Genomic DNA, 14,301 nt, shown 5'->3' on the forward strand with positions numbered 1-14,301 from the left:
TCTTATTACTCTATATTCTCTCCTTAATCACCAGCATTTATATAGGATACAAAAACAATGCAACAGGCCCAAATGCACTGCTGTTAGTATCAAACAATAAAATACTCTTATAGTGCAATCCTATGCACAATTACACCCATCTAAGCCCAATGAAATCAATGTACGTAGACTGTAGACCCACTGCATAAGACCCACTGTTAGATTGCTTTCATACTGGGACACTTTAATGTTGCTAAGACAATCCTTTTCCAGTCAGAAACTATTCTTTATAAATATCCAGCTATGCACTGTGTTTACTTAGAAGTACCATTCAGCAAAAATTCTGCAGCTTCTTCCATTTTCCTTTATTCACAGCCTGATGAGTTACTTCCTGTGGCTGTGGCATTCCTGAAATAATGGTAAATTTTTGCCCTTGTTTCAGTGGAGTGAGTATTTTAAGCACTGTGCAGTCAAACTGATTGTTTATTATTTTGTTGTTGTCAATTTTGCAATAGCACTATAATGATCATGAAAATGAGAGTAGCTTTGACTGTAAAGTGAAAAGCAGTGCTTAAGTCTCCTCCCTGAAAGACAAGAGCTGATGATTAACAACTGATTCACGAACGTTATGGCTGGCAGGTACAAGAGAATAGAAAGTAATTACCGTATTTTTCGGACCATAAGATGCACTTCCCCCCCCCCCCAAAAAAGTGGGGGAAAAAGTGTGTGCGTCTTATGGTCCGAAGGTACGTACCTTCCGGGGGGGGGCGATCTGCCTCTTCCTCTGATCCGGCGCTTCCCCCGCGCCTGCCTGCCTGGCTCCATCTTCTTCAGGCAAGCGCTGGGATCGCTCCACGTGGCCCCACCGCAAACCCAGCGCTTCGCAAGCACCGGCTGCGGAGGGGGCAGCGTGCTTCCTCCTTGCCTGTGTGCCTAGCTTCAGCTGTGATGTTTAAAGCAAGCGCTGGGATCGCTCCCTCCGCCCTCCGATCCCAGTGCTTGCTTTAAACATCACAGCTGAAGCCAGGCACACAGGCAAGGAGGAAGCACCCACCTCCTCCGCAAACACAGCGCTTTGCGTGCGCCGACTGTGGAGAGGGCAGCGTGCTTCCTCCTTGCCTGTGTGCCTGGCTTCAGCTGTGATGTTTAAAGCAAGCGCTGGGATTGGAGTGGGGAGGGAGCGATCCCAGCGCTTGCTTTAAACATCACAGCTGAAGCCAGGCACACAGGCAAGGAGGAAGCACCTGCCCCCTCCGCAGCCGGCACTTGCGAAGCGCTGGGGCCACATGGAGCGATCCCAGCGCTTGCCTAAAGAAGATGGAGCCAGGCAAGCAGGCGCGGGGGAAGCGCCGGATCGGAGGCAGAGGCAGCGGATTGCCCCCCAGGAGGAAGGTGCGTCCTATCCTCCGGAGCGCCTTATGGTGCGAAAAATATGGTAAGTTCAAATCAGAAGGAAACAGGGGAAAATATTAAGGGACAGTAGCCCTGAGAAACCTTTGACTGCCCACTCTGGAAACTCAGATCTGTAATTGTGTGTTATGTTAAAAAATCAGCACAAAGTTTTTCTGAAAAAAGATGGAGGGGAAACAGTAGAATGTAGCTGGTTGCCAGCAATATCATCTGGATTCCCCACTAAAACTTCATGAACGAAGGTAATTTCACAATTATGCAGTGCTATTATGTTCTGTTAGCTGCAGCTCTTACTCTGTACTCATGTACAATGATGTCTTGTGTGGTGCAGTGTGCCATGGGGTAGCATTATGCCACCACCCAGACTCATTCCCATATCAAAGAATATCAAATCACCCATTTGACAAGTGAACTGGTGTCTTTGTAGTGATAATTAAGGACTCTTCTCCCACCATGCAAGAACATGACAGCGATGGCCAGAATGCAGCATCTGCTGAGAAATGCTATCAATCCCTAGCATGGCAACCGTATCGAATGTCTCCCTGGAACAGCCTTTTAAACCACAATTATGAAAAACTGTAAGTATTCCTCTTCATTCTGATCTCAGGTGGTATGATAGGGCACAAAAACAATCTACTTTCTCAAGCACAAGATGGAGTACATGTCTGTTCTACAGATTCAAAGCAGTTAGACTGTTATGGCTCTCTTCCCTACACTTCTTTGGTTATTCTGGAATTTAGAACAGACAGAGATCAGAAATTCATAACACTCCCAGAAAGATACTTCCCCCTGGGTTTGTTGAAGACCATCCTCCCCCTGTAATTTTCTTCCCATTGCGCACCAGATTGAAGCTGGGTAACTGAGGGTGGGGGTGGGAGACCCCCCCAAACAAAAATTAATGTTTCTAGTAATTTCTAACTGAAATGGCATGACAGCTGGGCATACCCATAAAATATATGTCCACTTTGCTCTTGGCTGCTTACATCTCCAATACCTCAGTTTAAGGAGTTTACCAGATATCCAATAATTGCAGAGAGCAGTCTGTCTGTCTGCGTCTCTCTCTCTCAGTATTTAATTTTAATCTTACGTCTAAGTAAGTTTGTTTAACATTGTACAACATTTCTTGCCCTTTGTGTTCTGAATTTGACTACTTTGCATATTCCAAGTCTGCTATAATTCTTCAGCTATAGGTTCATGATCAGATATCTAAGGGGCCCATAAAGATTTGTGTGCTTTTAGTGATGATTCTGTAGTACAGTTTTGTCTGCCCCTTAATACTGCATCCTGTCAGCATCACCAAACTGAATTACTTTTAATGTACCCATTGTTAAATGTTGGTTGCCAGTGTTGTTTCTTATATTAATATCCCATTTTATGAATGAAGTATTTTATTGGAGATATATTATCCCAAGGGTTTTCCCCCCACTTTTAAACAAAAAGGTGACTTGCAATTCTTTTTTGGTTCTGTTTCCCTTTTTAAATGCTTTTTATGAACAATAATCTGAACATACTATAGCAAGAATACTGGAGACCAACATTATTAGATATGAAACAAATCATTTAAAAATAAATTATAATGTAATCTGTATCTTTGGAATTCATAGTATATGGAGGCTTTGTTGCATCTCATTAATAAGCAGGATTACAAATATTTTAAAAAGTGATCATCCCAGTCTATATAGAAACCTTTAAAGTACAAATTCTTAAAGCCTTGGGGTTTTTGTCTTTTGGAAATTTTTATCTTTTGGAAATCTGATATCCTTTTCATCAAGCTCTTACAAATTCAGGAATGAATGAGCTTCCAGTTATGAACCAGTTCTCTCTGTGTGCTAAAAGTTAGTGAAAAAGTGAGTCTCAAAGGAACCTTTTGCTCTTTTTTCCACTTTCCGTTGAAGAATAAAGCTGATATAAATCTTTCTTAAAATCCATACATTAAACCCTTCTAACCTTTAATGGCCAAGAGAAAGGATGAATCAAAAGAACTACCTTTTATCGCCAGCGTGGAATGAAAGTTTCCATAGTGTCATGTGACAAGAGATCATTGTTAACTTAACAAAATGGCCCTCTATCTAATGAAGACTCAGTATCCTGCACTACAGCTTTTGGAATGATGTATTACTTACATGCAAGGAGAGGCATTATTGTCTGGCTAGCTAATTCATTGCTTTTTTCAAGATCTGTGACATCTTTGCCCTCCTGTAGAACAGGAGAAAATAAGTGAAACAAATGCATTTTATGTCTCATTCTTGGTTTTACGCCTGTCTGAATTTCAAATATACCCTCATTCTTGAATTATAACCTCTCAGATTAGTCAAACCACATATTTGTTGAAATAACTTCAGAGACTGAAGAGCTGAAAGGGAATCTGGCAATTTTTGCTCCTTCATCTCATAATGAGTGATCAAATAAACAACAGTGTGGATGGTATTTCTGATTAACAGCATTCCAGTTCTCAAAAGAAATGCAGGAATATGTGAATGATTTAAGAAAGTTAGTGAAACTGTGTGGCTGGGACTCCCTGTTTCTGCAAGGCAGCAGTTATTTCTGAGTAATGTCCCTGAATCTAATGATATAAAGGCATGTCTTGAGAAAAAGACAGTGGTGTGTCATAAATAAAGTGGTGAACAACCATCACATCTGCTTTGGAACAAGCAGAAATAAAAACAACAACCATAAAACATTCTTCTATGTTGCATTGGTAGACTGAAGGATGTCTTGATGTATGCTCATAGTGCTCAGGGCTAAATTACTTCATATTACGTACCACAAACTCAAGGGGCCTGCTCCAGAGACGCCCTTTTGCTAAATAGGAAGCTTTCCTCCTATGGAAATGACACCCTCTGTTGTAAGAAGACTGTCCTGCCTTAGCAGAAAGTATTTGTTGGTTTCTTCCAGCCCAGAATCTGGGAGCCAAATAACTCTTTTGAGTTTGAACCTGTCTTGCATATACCCAATGAAATGTTTTTTTCACCTTAGTTTTCAGCAGCAATCCCCTTTTGAGACTCTCCTCAGTTTCAGAAATACCTTATCATCTAGGATGGCTAGTTCTAGTTGCTTTGGGGGAAGTTGCAAATCCAATACCACCTTGTGTACAGGGAAATATTTGCATGGTTAAATGCATTTTAGGCCCAAACTGTAATGTTCAGAACTTGCAAATGTAAGTGGTAGAACAGTAGTTAGATATCTGGCAACAACATGCTATGGGGAGCTCATTGGAGTCTGTGACTCTCTGCAATGCATGCCCTTCTTGGGTGACTCATGACTTCAGTCCACATTGTATGAAGTGTCTATAAAATGTTTTCATATAACATTGTTTTTCACTGTGGTTGCAGCTAGTTACAACTCCTCCAGAGACATGAGGGAACATTACCGCTTCATGGTTATGTCTCAGTGAAGCAGCCATTCAGCAGCCTCTCAAGACCATGTTGTTGATCATCTTTAGTAAATGGAGCAGCTTGCTATTGGCTGCGATAATCCTGTTCTGCATTTTTCTGTTGCAGGGAGGCATTGCAAAGGGCCTGGGATCTTTTCTACTTCTTAATAGATCAGGAAGGTGGAAAAGACTTCCTTGAAATAATAGCATGAAAAGTGACTCTGAACTTTTTTGTGAGGATTTTCAAGGCTTACATAAATACATACCCATTTTGGAGTGGTATTAAAAGCCAATGTAAAGATACGTTTGCATCTCAAAAGTTAATGATGTGACCTATTGATTTTACTGGCATATTATTCCACTTACTTTAAAAAATATTTCTGTTTTTATAGCCCAGATGTTGGATATCACATTGTTGCAAACAAAGGATTTAATTTTTCAGCAGCAGATGATACTTTTGTTTGTCAGAAGAAAAACCATTTTCAGATAACAGTCTACATTCGTGTTGTTGGAAATCCCAGATATATCAAAACCAGGTTGGGGCTGAAACCTATAGAAAGCTTTTACTTGAAGGCTTTTGGAATTAAGGCAAGTGAATCATCTTTTCATATTTCTAAGTATATTGCTTCTCAATAGTTATAGTGGCTAGCCCCTTAGTACCAAAGAGATGGGCACCAAGTCCATCTGCTGTTTCCAAAGTACTGGTTTCTATTCATGAACACACAAAGCTGCCTTATACTGAGATAGACCATTGATCTAACTGGGTCAGCTGTTAGTGGCCCTCCAAGGTCTCAGGTGTAGGTCTTTTACATCACCCAGTACTTGATCCTTTCAACTGGAGATACTGGGAAATTGAACTTAGGACCTGCTTTACACAAAGCAGCTGTTGTGCCACTGAACTACAGCCACATCCCATTGTAATGGTTTGATATAATGGTTTAACCATTGCCCCAATTCAAGGTAATTACAAGGAACAGTGACTTGCTCATTCAATGGATTTATCCTATTTTTATGATCCTATTCCACTAAGAAGATTACTTTGCTCCATGGCAAAGAAAAACCAGCTCTGTCATGTGTTCTAGTGGATGTTACCCTCCCACATTTTTCCTTGGTCTTCTAGTCCCCAGTCGAAAGTCCAAATGATTTTGGTTATTATTTCTCCACACCTTCAGTTATGGGAGCAGACAAACATAACACACAAATTGGGTTCATAACACTCTGTCCTGCCTTTATAGCACTCTGGACCTGCCTTCACAGATGAATTGACAAATAGAACATACATGAAAGGGACCCTCAAGGACTTTTTCTTTCCCCCACTATTTCCTCTTCCCCTTCCCTGAAAGTCCCCATAGCCTCTCTCTTTTTCCTGATTCCTTCTCTCCTTTCCACCCCCAGCCAACCTACCTTTTTCTGTCCCCTCCCCCATCTTCAGCTTTCCATTGGCAGCCTCTCCCTGGAATAATTTTAGTTTCTTTAGTTATTAAAATACTGTCAGACATCTGCAGATGGAAGTGGAGGTGGTGGGAAAACTCTGCTGAACAAGAGGAACTTCTTTTATGATCCCCAAGATTCCATTTGATGGGTTTATATATAATCTTTGAAAGACTTTGAGCCCCTCTGTTTCTATTGTGACCTCTTAATATCTAATATGGAGTTAGAGTGGAGTACAGGACCATTATCTTTTGCTAAACCAGTTTCATAAGGTAGTTGTGATGATAAAAAGGGATAATTCCTATATAAGCTGTCTTGGTCTTCTATGAGGAAATATGGGATGCAAATGTAATAGATATTTGGTAGTTTTTACATCGATACTTTGTTCCATACTGCCCAATTCCACCTGCCAGAAAATATACAGAGTCAAGTCAGCCTAGTAAAATATAAACTATGGGTGAAATTTAGAGAACTCCTTCTGCAAATGGCAGGCATTTCTGATCATTCACAGGGAGGTCTGATTCCTGCCAGTTTTTCCTTCCAGATGCAGGCTCCCATTTTGCATCTCATTGTGTTCCAGAGGAACACCTTTCCTAAACCTCAGAAAAGACTTGAGGGGTGGATTCAAGAGGCTGAAACAAGGAGAAGGTGGAAATGTCCCATTATGTCAGTCAAACTCCAAATTCTATCAGATATGGTTCTGCATATGACCTAAAATTTGCATATGCATCCATCATACTGTAATAGGCTGATGTCCTCAGAAAACTATATTGTTTTTAAATATTCTTGACAACATTCTTAAATTATGTCACAAGTCTCTTGCTTATTTTTTCTTTATTGCAGATGGAAGCACCCAATCAAGCGATTGTAGTTGAACAATCTCAGTCTGACCGAACTAAAAGACCTTTCTATCTATTTAAGTAAGTGGGGGAAACACTATAACATTCTTTAAAAGTGCAATATTTGATCTGAGATTCCGTTCTTCATTTAGAAAGCTAACAATGGCTTCCTTAGTCCTGTTGTTAATTGCCAAACTAGACATTGCTTAGGAGAAGGGCTCTGTAGCATTGCCATTGTGCTCTTTAATGTCCTGTGGCCCCAATTTCCTCTTAACCAACCAGTGAGTCATTTTATTATTATTTTTTTGTTAATATCAGGTCATGAAATAGACATTAGGCCTTCCACTAATTTGTGACTGAAAAGTAACTGAATCCTTCACCATAGTGGTATGAAGAGGCTGAGTTAAAGCGTGTGACTGATGAAGCTATCAGTGTAGATGTCTGATCTAAAATATTTCTGGTAATGCCCATAACCCAATGCAGAGTTTGCTTGTTAGATTGCCATCAATTCCTATGATGCTTGCTTCCTCAGAGTACTGATAACCCATTGAAATTTAATTACAGTCATACGTTATAAAGTAAGCTTCTACAAGGCAGCCCCAAACATCGAAGAATGTGTGTCATCAACATTTCCTACTCTATTGGGCAATACCATTGCTAATAGAGAGGGAACATTTGTTCTTCGTTTGGATTAGGGATGTGTATGAACTGGCTTACAAACTAAAGTTCGTGATGAATTTTGGCCAATTCATGGTCTGCAAATTGAAGTTTGTAGCAGGTCAATCAGCATGAACTTTCCACAAACTTTCAAGCAATTTGTGGTGGTTCATGCATGGGTATATTTTCAGACAAGACTGTGTCTGCTCAATCAAAATGTTTACCAAACTTCAAAGCAATGGGGGCAGGAAATTGAACAGGAGGGGCCAATCATATCTGCTGCTTCAACTAAAAGCCTGGTGGAAAAGCTGTTTTACAGGCCCTGTAGAACTGTAACAAGTCCCACAGGACCCTGATCTGTATGGGGAGCTCATTCCATCAGATTGGGGGCCAGGGCCTTGGTTGAGGCTAGTCAGATGTCTTTGGACTGGGAATTACCAGTAAATGTTGATTGGCCAATCATAACGCCCTTCAGGGTAAATAAAAGGAGAGGCAGTCCCACAGGTATGTTGCTCCCTGGCTACTCAGGGCCTTAAAATGGATCTGGAACTCTATCAGCAGCCAGTGCAATCTTCACAGCACCAGTTGAATGTGTGCCTGCAGAGACATCACAGACAGCAGGCACACTGCCACATTTTGAACTAGCTGAAGGCTCTGGATCAGGTACAAGGGTAGGCCCTAGGGTTGCCAAGTCCAATTCAAGAAATATCTGGGGACTTTGGAGGTGGAGCCAGGAGACTTTGGGGGTGGAGCCAGGAGACATTAGGGGTAGAGCCAAGATCAAGGCTGTGACAAGCATAATTGAACTCCAAAGGGAGTTCGGGCCATCACATTTAAAGGAACGGCGCACCTTTTCAATGCCTTCTTTCCATAGGAAATAATGAAGGATAGGGGCACCTTTTTTGGGGGCTCATAGAATTGGACCCCCTGGCCCAATCGTTATGAAACTTGGGGGGTATTTTGGGGAGAGGCACTAGATGCTATACTGAAACTTTGGTGCCTCTACCCCAAAAATCAGCCCCCCCAGAGCCCCAAATACCCACGGATCAATTCTCCATGATTTTCTATGGGAATAAATCTCCATAGGGGATCATGAGTTCCCAGCAGACATTTACCTCCCCTCTCCCCGCTTTCTGACGACCCTGAAGCAGAGGAGGGCCTCCAAACAGGGGGATCCCCTACCCCCACCTGGGGATTGGCAACCCTACCTAAAATGCATCAGGCATCTTGAGGCACTCTGATTCGTTCCATATATCTTCTCCGTTTTATATATATCTTTTAAATCATGCTTTTCTTCCGAGAACAGATGGCTCTCCCCTCCCTCTTCAGCCTCCCAAGAACTCTGGGAAGTTGGCAGAGCTGGCAGCTCTGGGTTGAGAACTACCTGGAGATTTAGGGTGTGGAACCTAGCAGGGTTGCCAGTCCCCAGGTGGGGCCTGGAGATCTCCTGCTTTCACAACTGACCTCCAGCTGGCAGAGATCAGCCCCCCAGGAGAAAACGGCTGCTCTGAAGGGTGGACTCGATGACGCTGTACTATGCTGAGGCCCCTCTTCTTCTCAAACCCCGCTTTCTTCTGGCTCCACCCCCAAAGGCTCCAGGTTTTTTCCAATACAGACCTGGCAACCCTACTTTTCACATTTCCCGGGGCCTCTCGCTCCCCCCTCCATGTGGTTAAGGTCGATGGACAGCCAGAGTAGCACAGCGGTTACGCACCAACCCCTCGCACTTTTTTCTCACCCGCCACCAGCCCACCTCTGAGTCCCCCAGTCCCTCCCCACGCAGACACTCAGCCAGCCAGCTGCCCGCTCCTGCTTTCTCTCTCTCTCCCTCGCTCAGCTCCTCTCCTCCCGAAATGGTTTATTTAACATGCTGTACCGGAAGGAGAAGCCATATTCCCTCTCCCCAGATCTGAAGGGTCGCCGCCGCCACTAGCAGCCAGGCTGCCGTGCGCCCCAGCCCCCGGACTTGGGGGGTGGCGGGAGGAGAGCGCAGGCGGGTGCGTGGGGGGCGCTGGCAGGCCTGTGCCATGGGGGGCGCCCTGGGACAAGCCCCTCTTGCGTGCCGGTGCTGGCTGCATAAAGAGCCGAGGTGAGACAGCAGAAGCAGCAGGAGGAGCACAGTCGATGTGTCTCTCTGCCCCCTTTTCCCACGGCCCACTTCTTCGCTCGCTATCTGAGCCGGACACAGCTAGGTTGGGAAGGCCAGCCTGTCTTGCCTGCCTGCCTGCGGGAGACCCAGCGGAGGGAGCGGGGATGCGGCTTCTTCAGGCCCGGCAGCGTGGCTGCAGCGGCAGGAGGGAGTGGACATGCCCGTAGCGCTGCAGACAAAAGAGCCGCCTGCGATTGCAGCTGCCCAGCCTCCCGCTTCCAGACTTTTGGATAGCGGGGGAGGAGGCTGCTAATCCAGGGGTCCCCCGCCAGGGCGGGAGGTTTGGGAAGCCTAGTAGACCCACATATAGCGAGTTACAGTAGTCTAATCTGAAAGTGACCATTGTATAGATCACTGTTGACAACTCATGGGTAGAGAGATAAGAGACTAGTTTGTTAGCAAAAATGCTGGGGGGGGGGTCTCCTCTTTTTACTGGGGGGAATTAGCAGAGGATGATCCTGGTGGACCTTAGGAGCTGATCTTTTCTCAATAATACCAAGGTCCAGTATCAGAAGGAAGATTCCAAAGTTAAAATAGTTTTTAAAACGTTTACTTAGAAGAATATGTAAAAATACAATCACACATAAGCAATCAAAATACATACAATCAAGAGGCTAGGAAATCAGGGGTGAGGTATAAAGATTTTTAGGAATTCTTGCAGAGGTGATATTTACCTTTCTAGGTGTGGTCCAGGGATCCATGAAGCAGAGGAGGTGAGTATGGAAGTGACCCAAGCAGAGTTTGGGGGTGCAAGTCTCTGGCAGAACAAGACACACTGAGCATGTCCAGAGTGTCTCCTTAACTAGGCAAAAACATAACCTAAAGGGATGTCTGGGTGTGCAAAGTGGTTTAAACAATAATGGGTTTTTTTTTTGAGATCTTGACAAAAGCAAGGTCTTAGTTCTCCCAGATGTTAGACAAAAAGTGTAATGTTCTATTTGCTCATAGAATGAAGCCAGGAGATGGGCTTTCCAGGGTGAGATTAAGAGATTCCCAGTTTAAGACAAAAGGACAAGAATTACCCTTAATGTTTGCCAGGAAGGGCCATGATAGGCTTAATGTTAGATATCAATTTGGTCTCAATACTCTGAGGACTCAGGAATGAAAACAAAAGATTTGGGTAACAGGGTCTGTATTAGCATGGCGATAAACAAAAGATGCTGAGTTGTAGCAGGAAGGTAAGAAAGATTAGCTGCTAGCCAGAGATTAAGACATGAGCAATACTTTACCTGAGAACTCTTTTGTTCTACATGTTCCATTGCAGAGTAGGAGGTAAGGAAACTTAGCTCGGGGTTGCTGCTGTTCTACTGAACCACACTCTGTCTGCATGCTGCATCTGCATTCCAGCATGGCTTCTCTCTTGGCCTGCTTTTTGCAATGAATCATGGTTCATAGTGAAAGACTGGGAGTCTCCATCTCTTATTGGGGAGCTTCTCCAGGTGTAGGCAGCGACCCTGTGTAACAAGTTGCTGAACCTGCAAAAGATGAAAAAAGGCTGCTTTGGCAACTGCTGTCACCTGGGCCTCCATCGATAGTGAGGCATCCAGCGTCACACCTAGACTCTGAACCCTGGGCTTCGGGGTCAATGATGCCCCACCCAAGATCAGAAGCCAATTTCCCATATCTAAACTCCCGCAGTTTAGGTACAGGACCTCTGTCTTCAATGGATTCAACTTTAACTGTAACCAACCAGCCACAGCCCTCAGTGCCCTGTGCCATACCCTGCAAAAGAATGTGCCTTCCATAACTCTTCCAGCTGACTGTTCCAGAGCAATGGCCTTGTTATGAAAACTCCTCTTGTTTGACCTAACTCTGGTCAGTTTCCCTCTGCAGCGCTCCCTGAGTTCGGCAGGTGCTGCAGAGGGAAAGCCCTGTTTTTTCTTGGCTTTAAGAAGTTGGATAGTTCTCCTGACCCCTTAAAGCCAAGAAAAAACGCTGGTCAGTTTCCCTCTGCAGCACTCGCAGAGTTCGGCGAGCACTGCAGACGGAAGTGACAAGGCTCGGGACCATGCAAGTGGGGAGGGAGGGCCCACCCCTGCTGGGAGCTGGCGCCCTAGGCATTTGCCTAGTTTACCTATTCCCATGCACCGGGCCTGATCTCATGGATGAGATAAGAATCAGTAATTTTCTTTATTGCTTTTCACTTGTGTTTTACAGAGTTGATCTGCCGGAAGACCAGGTCACCAAAGTAACACTGGCAAGGCTGCACTTTAGTGAGACAACAGCAAATAATATGAGAAAGAAAGGAAAACCTAACCCTGATCAAAGGTAATATGTTTTTGATGGAATAAATATACCCTTCACCTTGCTCTGACCGGGATAGCCCAGGCTGGCCTGATCTCATTAGACTGTGGAAGCTAAGCAGCGATAGCCCTGGTCAGCATTTGGTTGGGAGACCACCAAGGAATGCCAGGTTGCTACACAGAGGTAGGCAATGGCAAACCACCTCTGAACTTCTCTTGCCTTGAAGACCAAAAAGAGCCCCAAAAGTCATTTGCAACTTGACAGCAAAACAAATTCATCTGCACCATTTATTAAAATTTAAGGAAAGTCATGAGAGCAGGACTGGATTGGGATAAGAGAAGCAACCTTTGGGAGCCAGGCTTTTGGGGGATTGTCTGTGCCAAGTTCAGGGCTAAGCCTGGCAACATTGCTCTGCCCAGTATCTACAATGACAACAAGTACAGAAATACACAGGAGCAAGGTCTATAAACTGCTACAGAATTGGATATCCAAAGATTTAGTCCAAGGTTCAGGATAGAAGGGCCAAGGATCCAGTTCCAAGGCTTTAGGAGCAAACACAGATTATTAGAGATAAGGTACAAGGTAGCAGGGTAAGGGTAGAGCTCTGTTTGCTGAACAGGTCAGCACACAGAACAGTGGCAAGCAAGGTTGCTTCCACACCATGCGTTGCTCAGCATGTTCATTTTATCTGCACCTTTTGCTGACTCTTCCCTTGAGGACCAGGTGACTCTTCCCTTGAGGACTCATTATCAGGGCTTTTTTCTGGGGAAACATGGTGGAACAGAGTTCCAGAATCTCTTTGTGGAAACAATTTTTTTTTTTAAATTAAAAATTTATGAGGGGCACATGTGTGTTTCTCCTTTATTTCCCTCTTGAGAGTTCTGGCAACTCTTTTTACAGGAAAAAAGCCCTGCTAATTACAGTTGAGTTCACCCTCCTACAGGTGTGGGTATTTTACAGTTTACTTATCAGCCTGTCAGTCCTGGTTCTTCAAGGACTCCACTCCAGGAACTAATAATGACTGTTGCTGAGCAACCAAGCAGGCACTCTGATTTTACACTGGACAAAAGATCCTGACTTAGTGCGCTTCGGAAAGTGATCGCCTTCACTTCTGTCTTGCTCTGGGTTTTTGGTTGTCATTTACATTAACATTCCTGAATTGGCGTTGCAACCCCTCTCCCCCCACCTATGACCATGCAATCTCGAGAGACAGCTGAGTTGAATCTCCAGCCTCTGGGAAGGGTGAGGGCCTGCAGGCTTTCTTCCTTTAGCAAATGTAGATGATAAACTCCACAAAAAGCGAGGAGCAAATTTCTCTAGCAGGCGGATTCAGTGCAGATTTAGTGCTCATCAAATCTGAGTGTAGAATGAGCCACTAAGCACTCTCTTCTTCTACACTCTGCTAGCTCATGAGGGGATTGGGCGGGGGTGAAGGAAGCTAGCCTCCATGGCATCTCTTTCTCCTCCTGGAAGATCCAGCAGCCTGGCCATGACTGGGAAGAGTTCTCACTTCCTGATGCTTCCCCTGCTGGGTCTGCTGCTGGATCCAGCTGCTCAAGTGGGGATTCTGTTGCTGTGGGCCTTATTCTTCAGATTCCTCCTCATTTGAGGTGGTGGCAGCTGGCTGGACCATGACAGTCTACTCAAGTATCTACTCAGTGACTGAAACAAATAAAATATAAGACTTTTGATAATACTGCATTAACACTAGTCCACATGATGTGGATACACTGTTCAATTTCTTGTTACTAGTACATTTCAGTTATTCTTAAAAGATTTTATAAATTTTTAAAAAGTTGTATAAATTTTGAGGAAACAGATTCACTTTTATTTGCAGTTATCTCTGTGTGTTCATACACAGATTTACAGATTATAGCATATAAATTTAGTAATTTATATGATGGGCAAATGATGCACGTGAATTGTGCATCAAAGTAGTGAAATGGGCTGGAAAAGCAGCAAAAAATGCAAAAGTAGACCATATGGGGGAGAGCTTAGAAAATGCTCCATGGCTTGGGCTCCATATGATCTAGGCCTAGCCATATGTGGTGCTGTCCCAGTGTGGTGCAGTGGTTAAGAGTGTTTAACTAGGATCTGGGAGACCAGGGTTTGAATCCCTACTCAGCTACAGAAGTTCACTGTATAATTCTAGGCCAGTCACACTCATTTTGCCTAACACTGGTGGCAAGGAGAAGACTCCAGTGGGTACAATGCCAGCA

The 14,301-nt window shown here is 44.1% G+C and overlaps 1 protein-coding gene across 1 annotated transcript in view; it reads left to right on the forward strand.

Moving 5' to 3' along the window:
- Positions 1–14,301, forward strand: part of MYRFL (myelin regulatory factor like) — a 78,017-nt gene that overhangs the window by 21,316 nt on the left and 42,400 nt on the right. The window contains exons 6-9 of the mRNA XM_060244409.1: positions 1,817–1,967; positions 5,155–5,350; positions 7,037–7,113; positions 11,996–12,106. Of these exons, the coding sequence (XP_060100392.1) occupies positions 1,817–1,967; positions 5,155–5,350; positions 7,037–7,113; positions 11,996–12,106 (535 nt within the window). The remainder of the gene's footprint in view (positions 1–1,816; positions 1,968–5,154; positions 5,351–7,036; positions 7,114–11,995; positions 12,107–14,301) is intronic.

This window comes from Heteronotia binoei, chromosome 8 (genome assembly GCF_032191835.1).
Source record: "Heteronotia binoei isolate CCM8104 ecotype False Entrance Well chromosome 8, APGP_CSIRO_Hbin_v1, whole genome shotgun sequence".
In the NCBI taxonomy this organism is placed as follows: domain Eukaryota; kingdom Metazoa; phylum Chordata; class Lepidosauria; order Squamata; family Gekkonidae; genus Heteronotia; species Heteronotia binoei.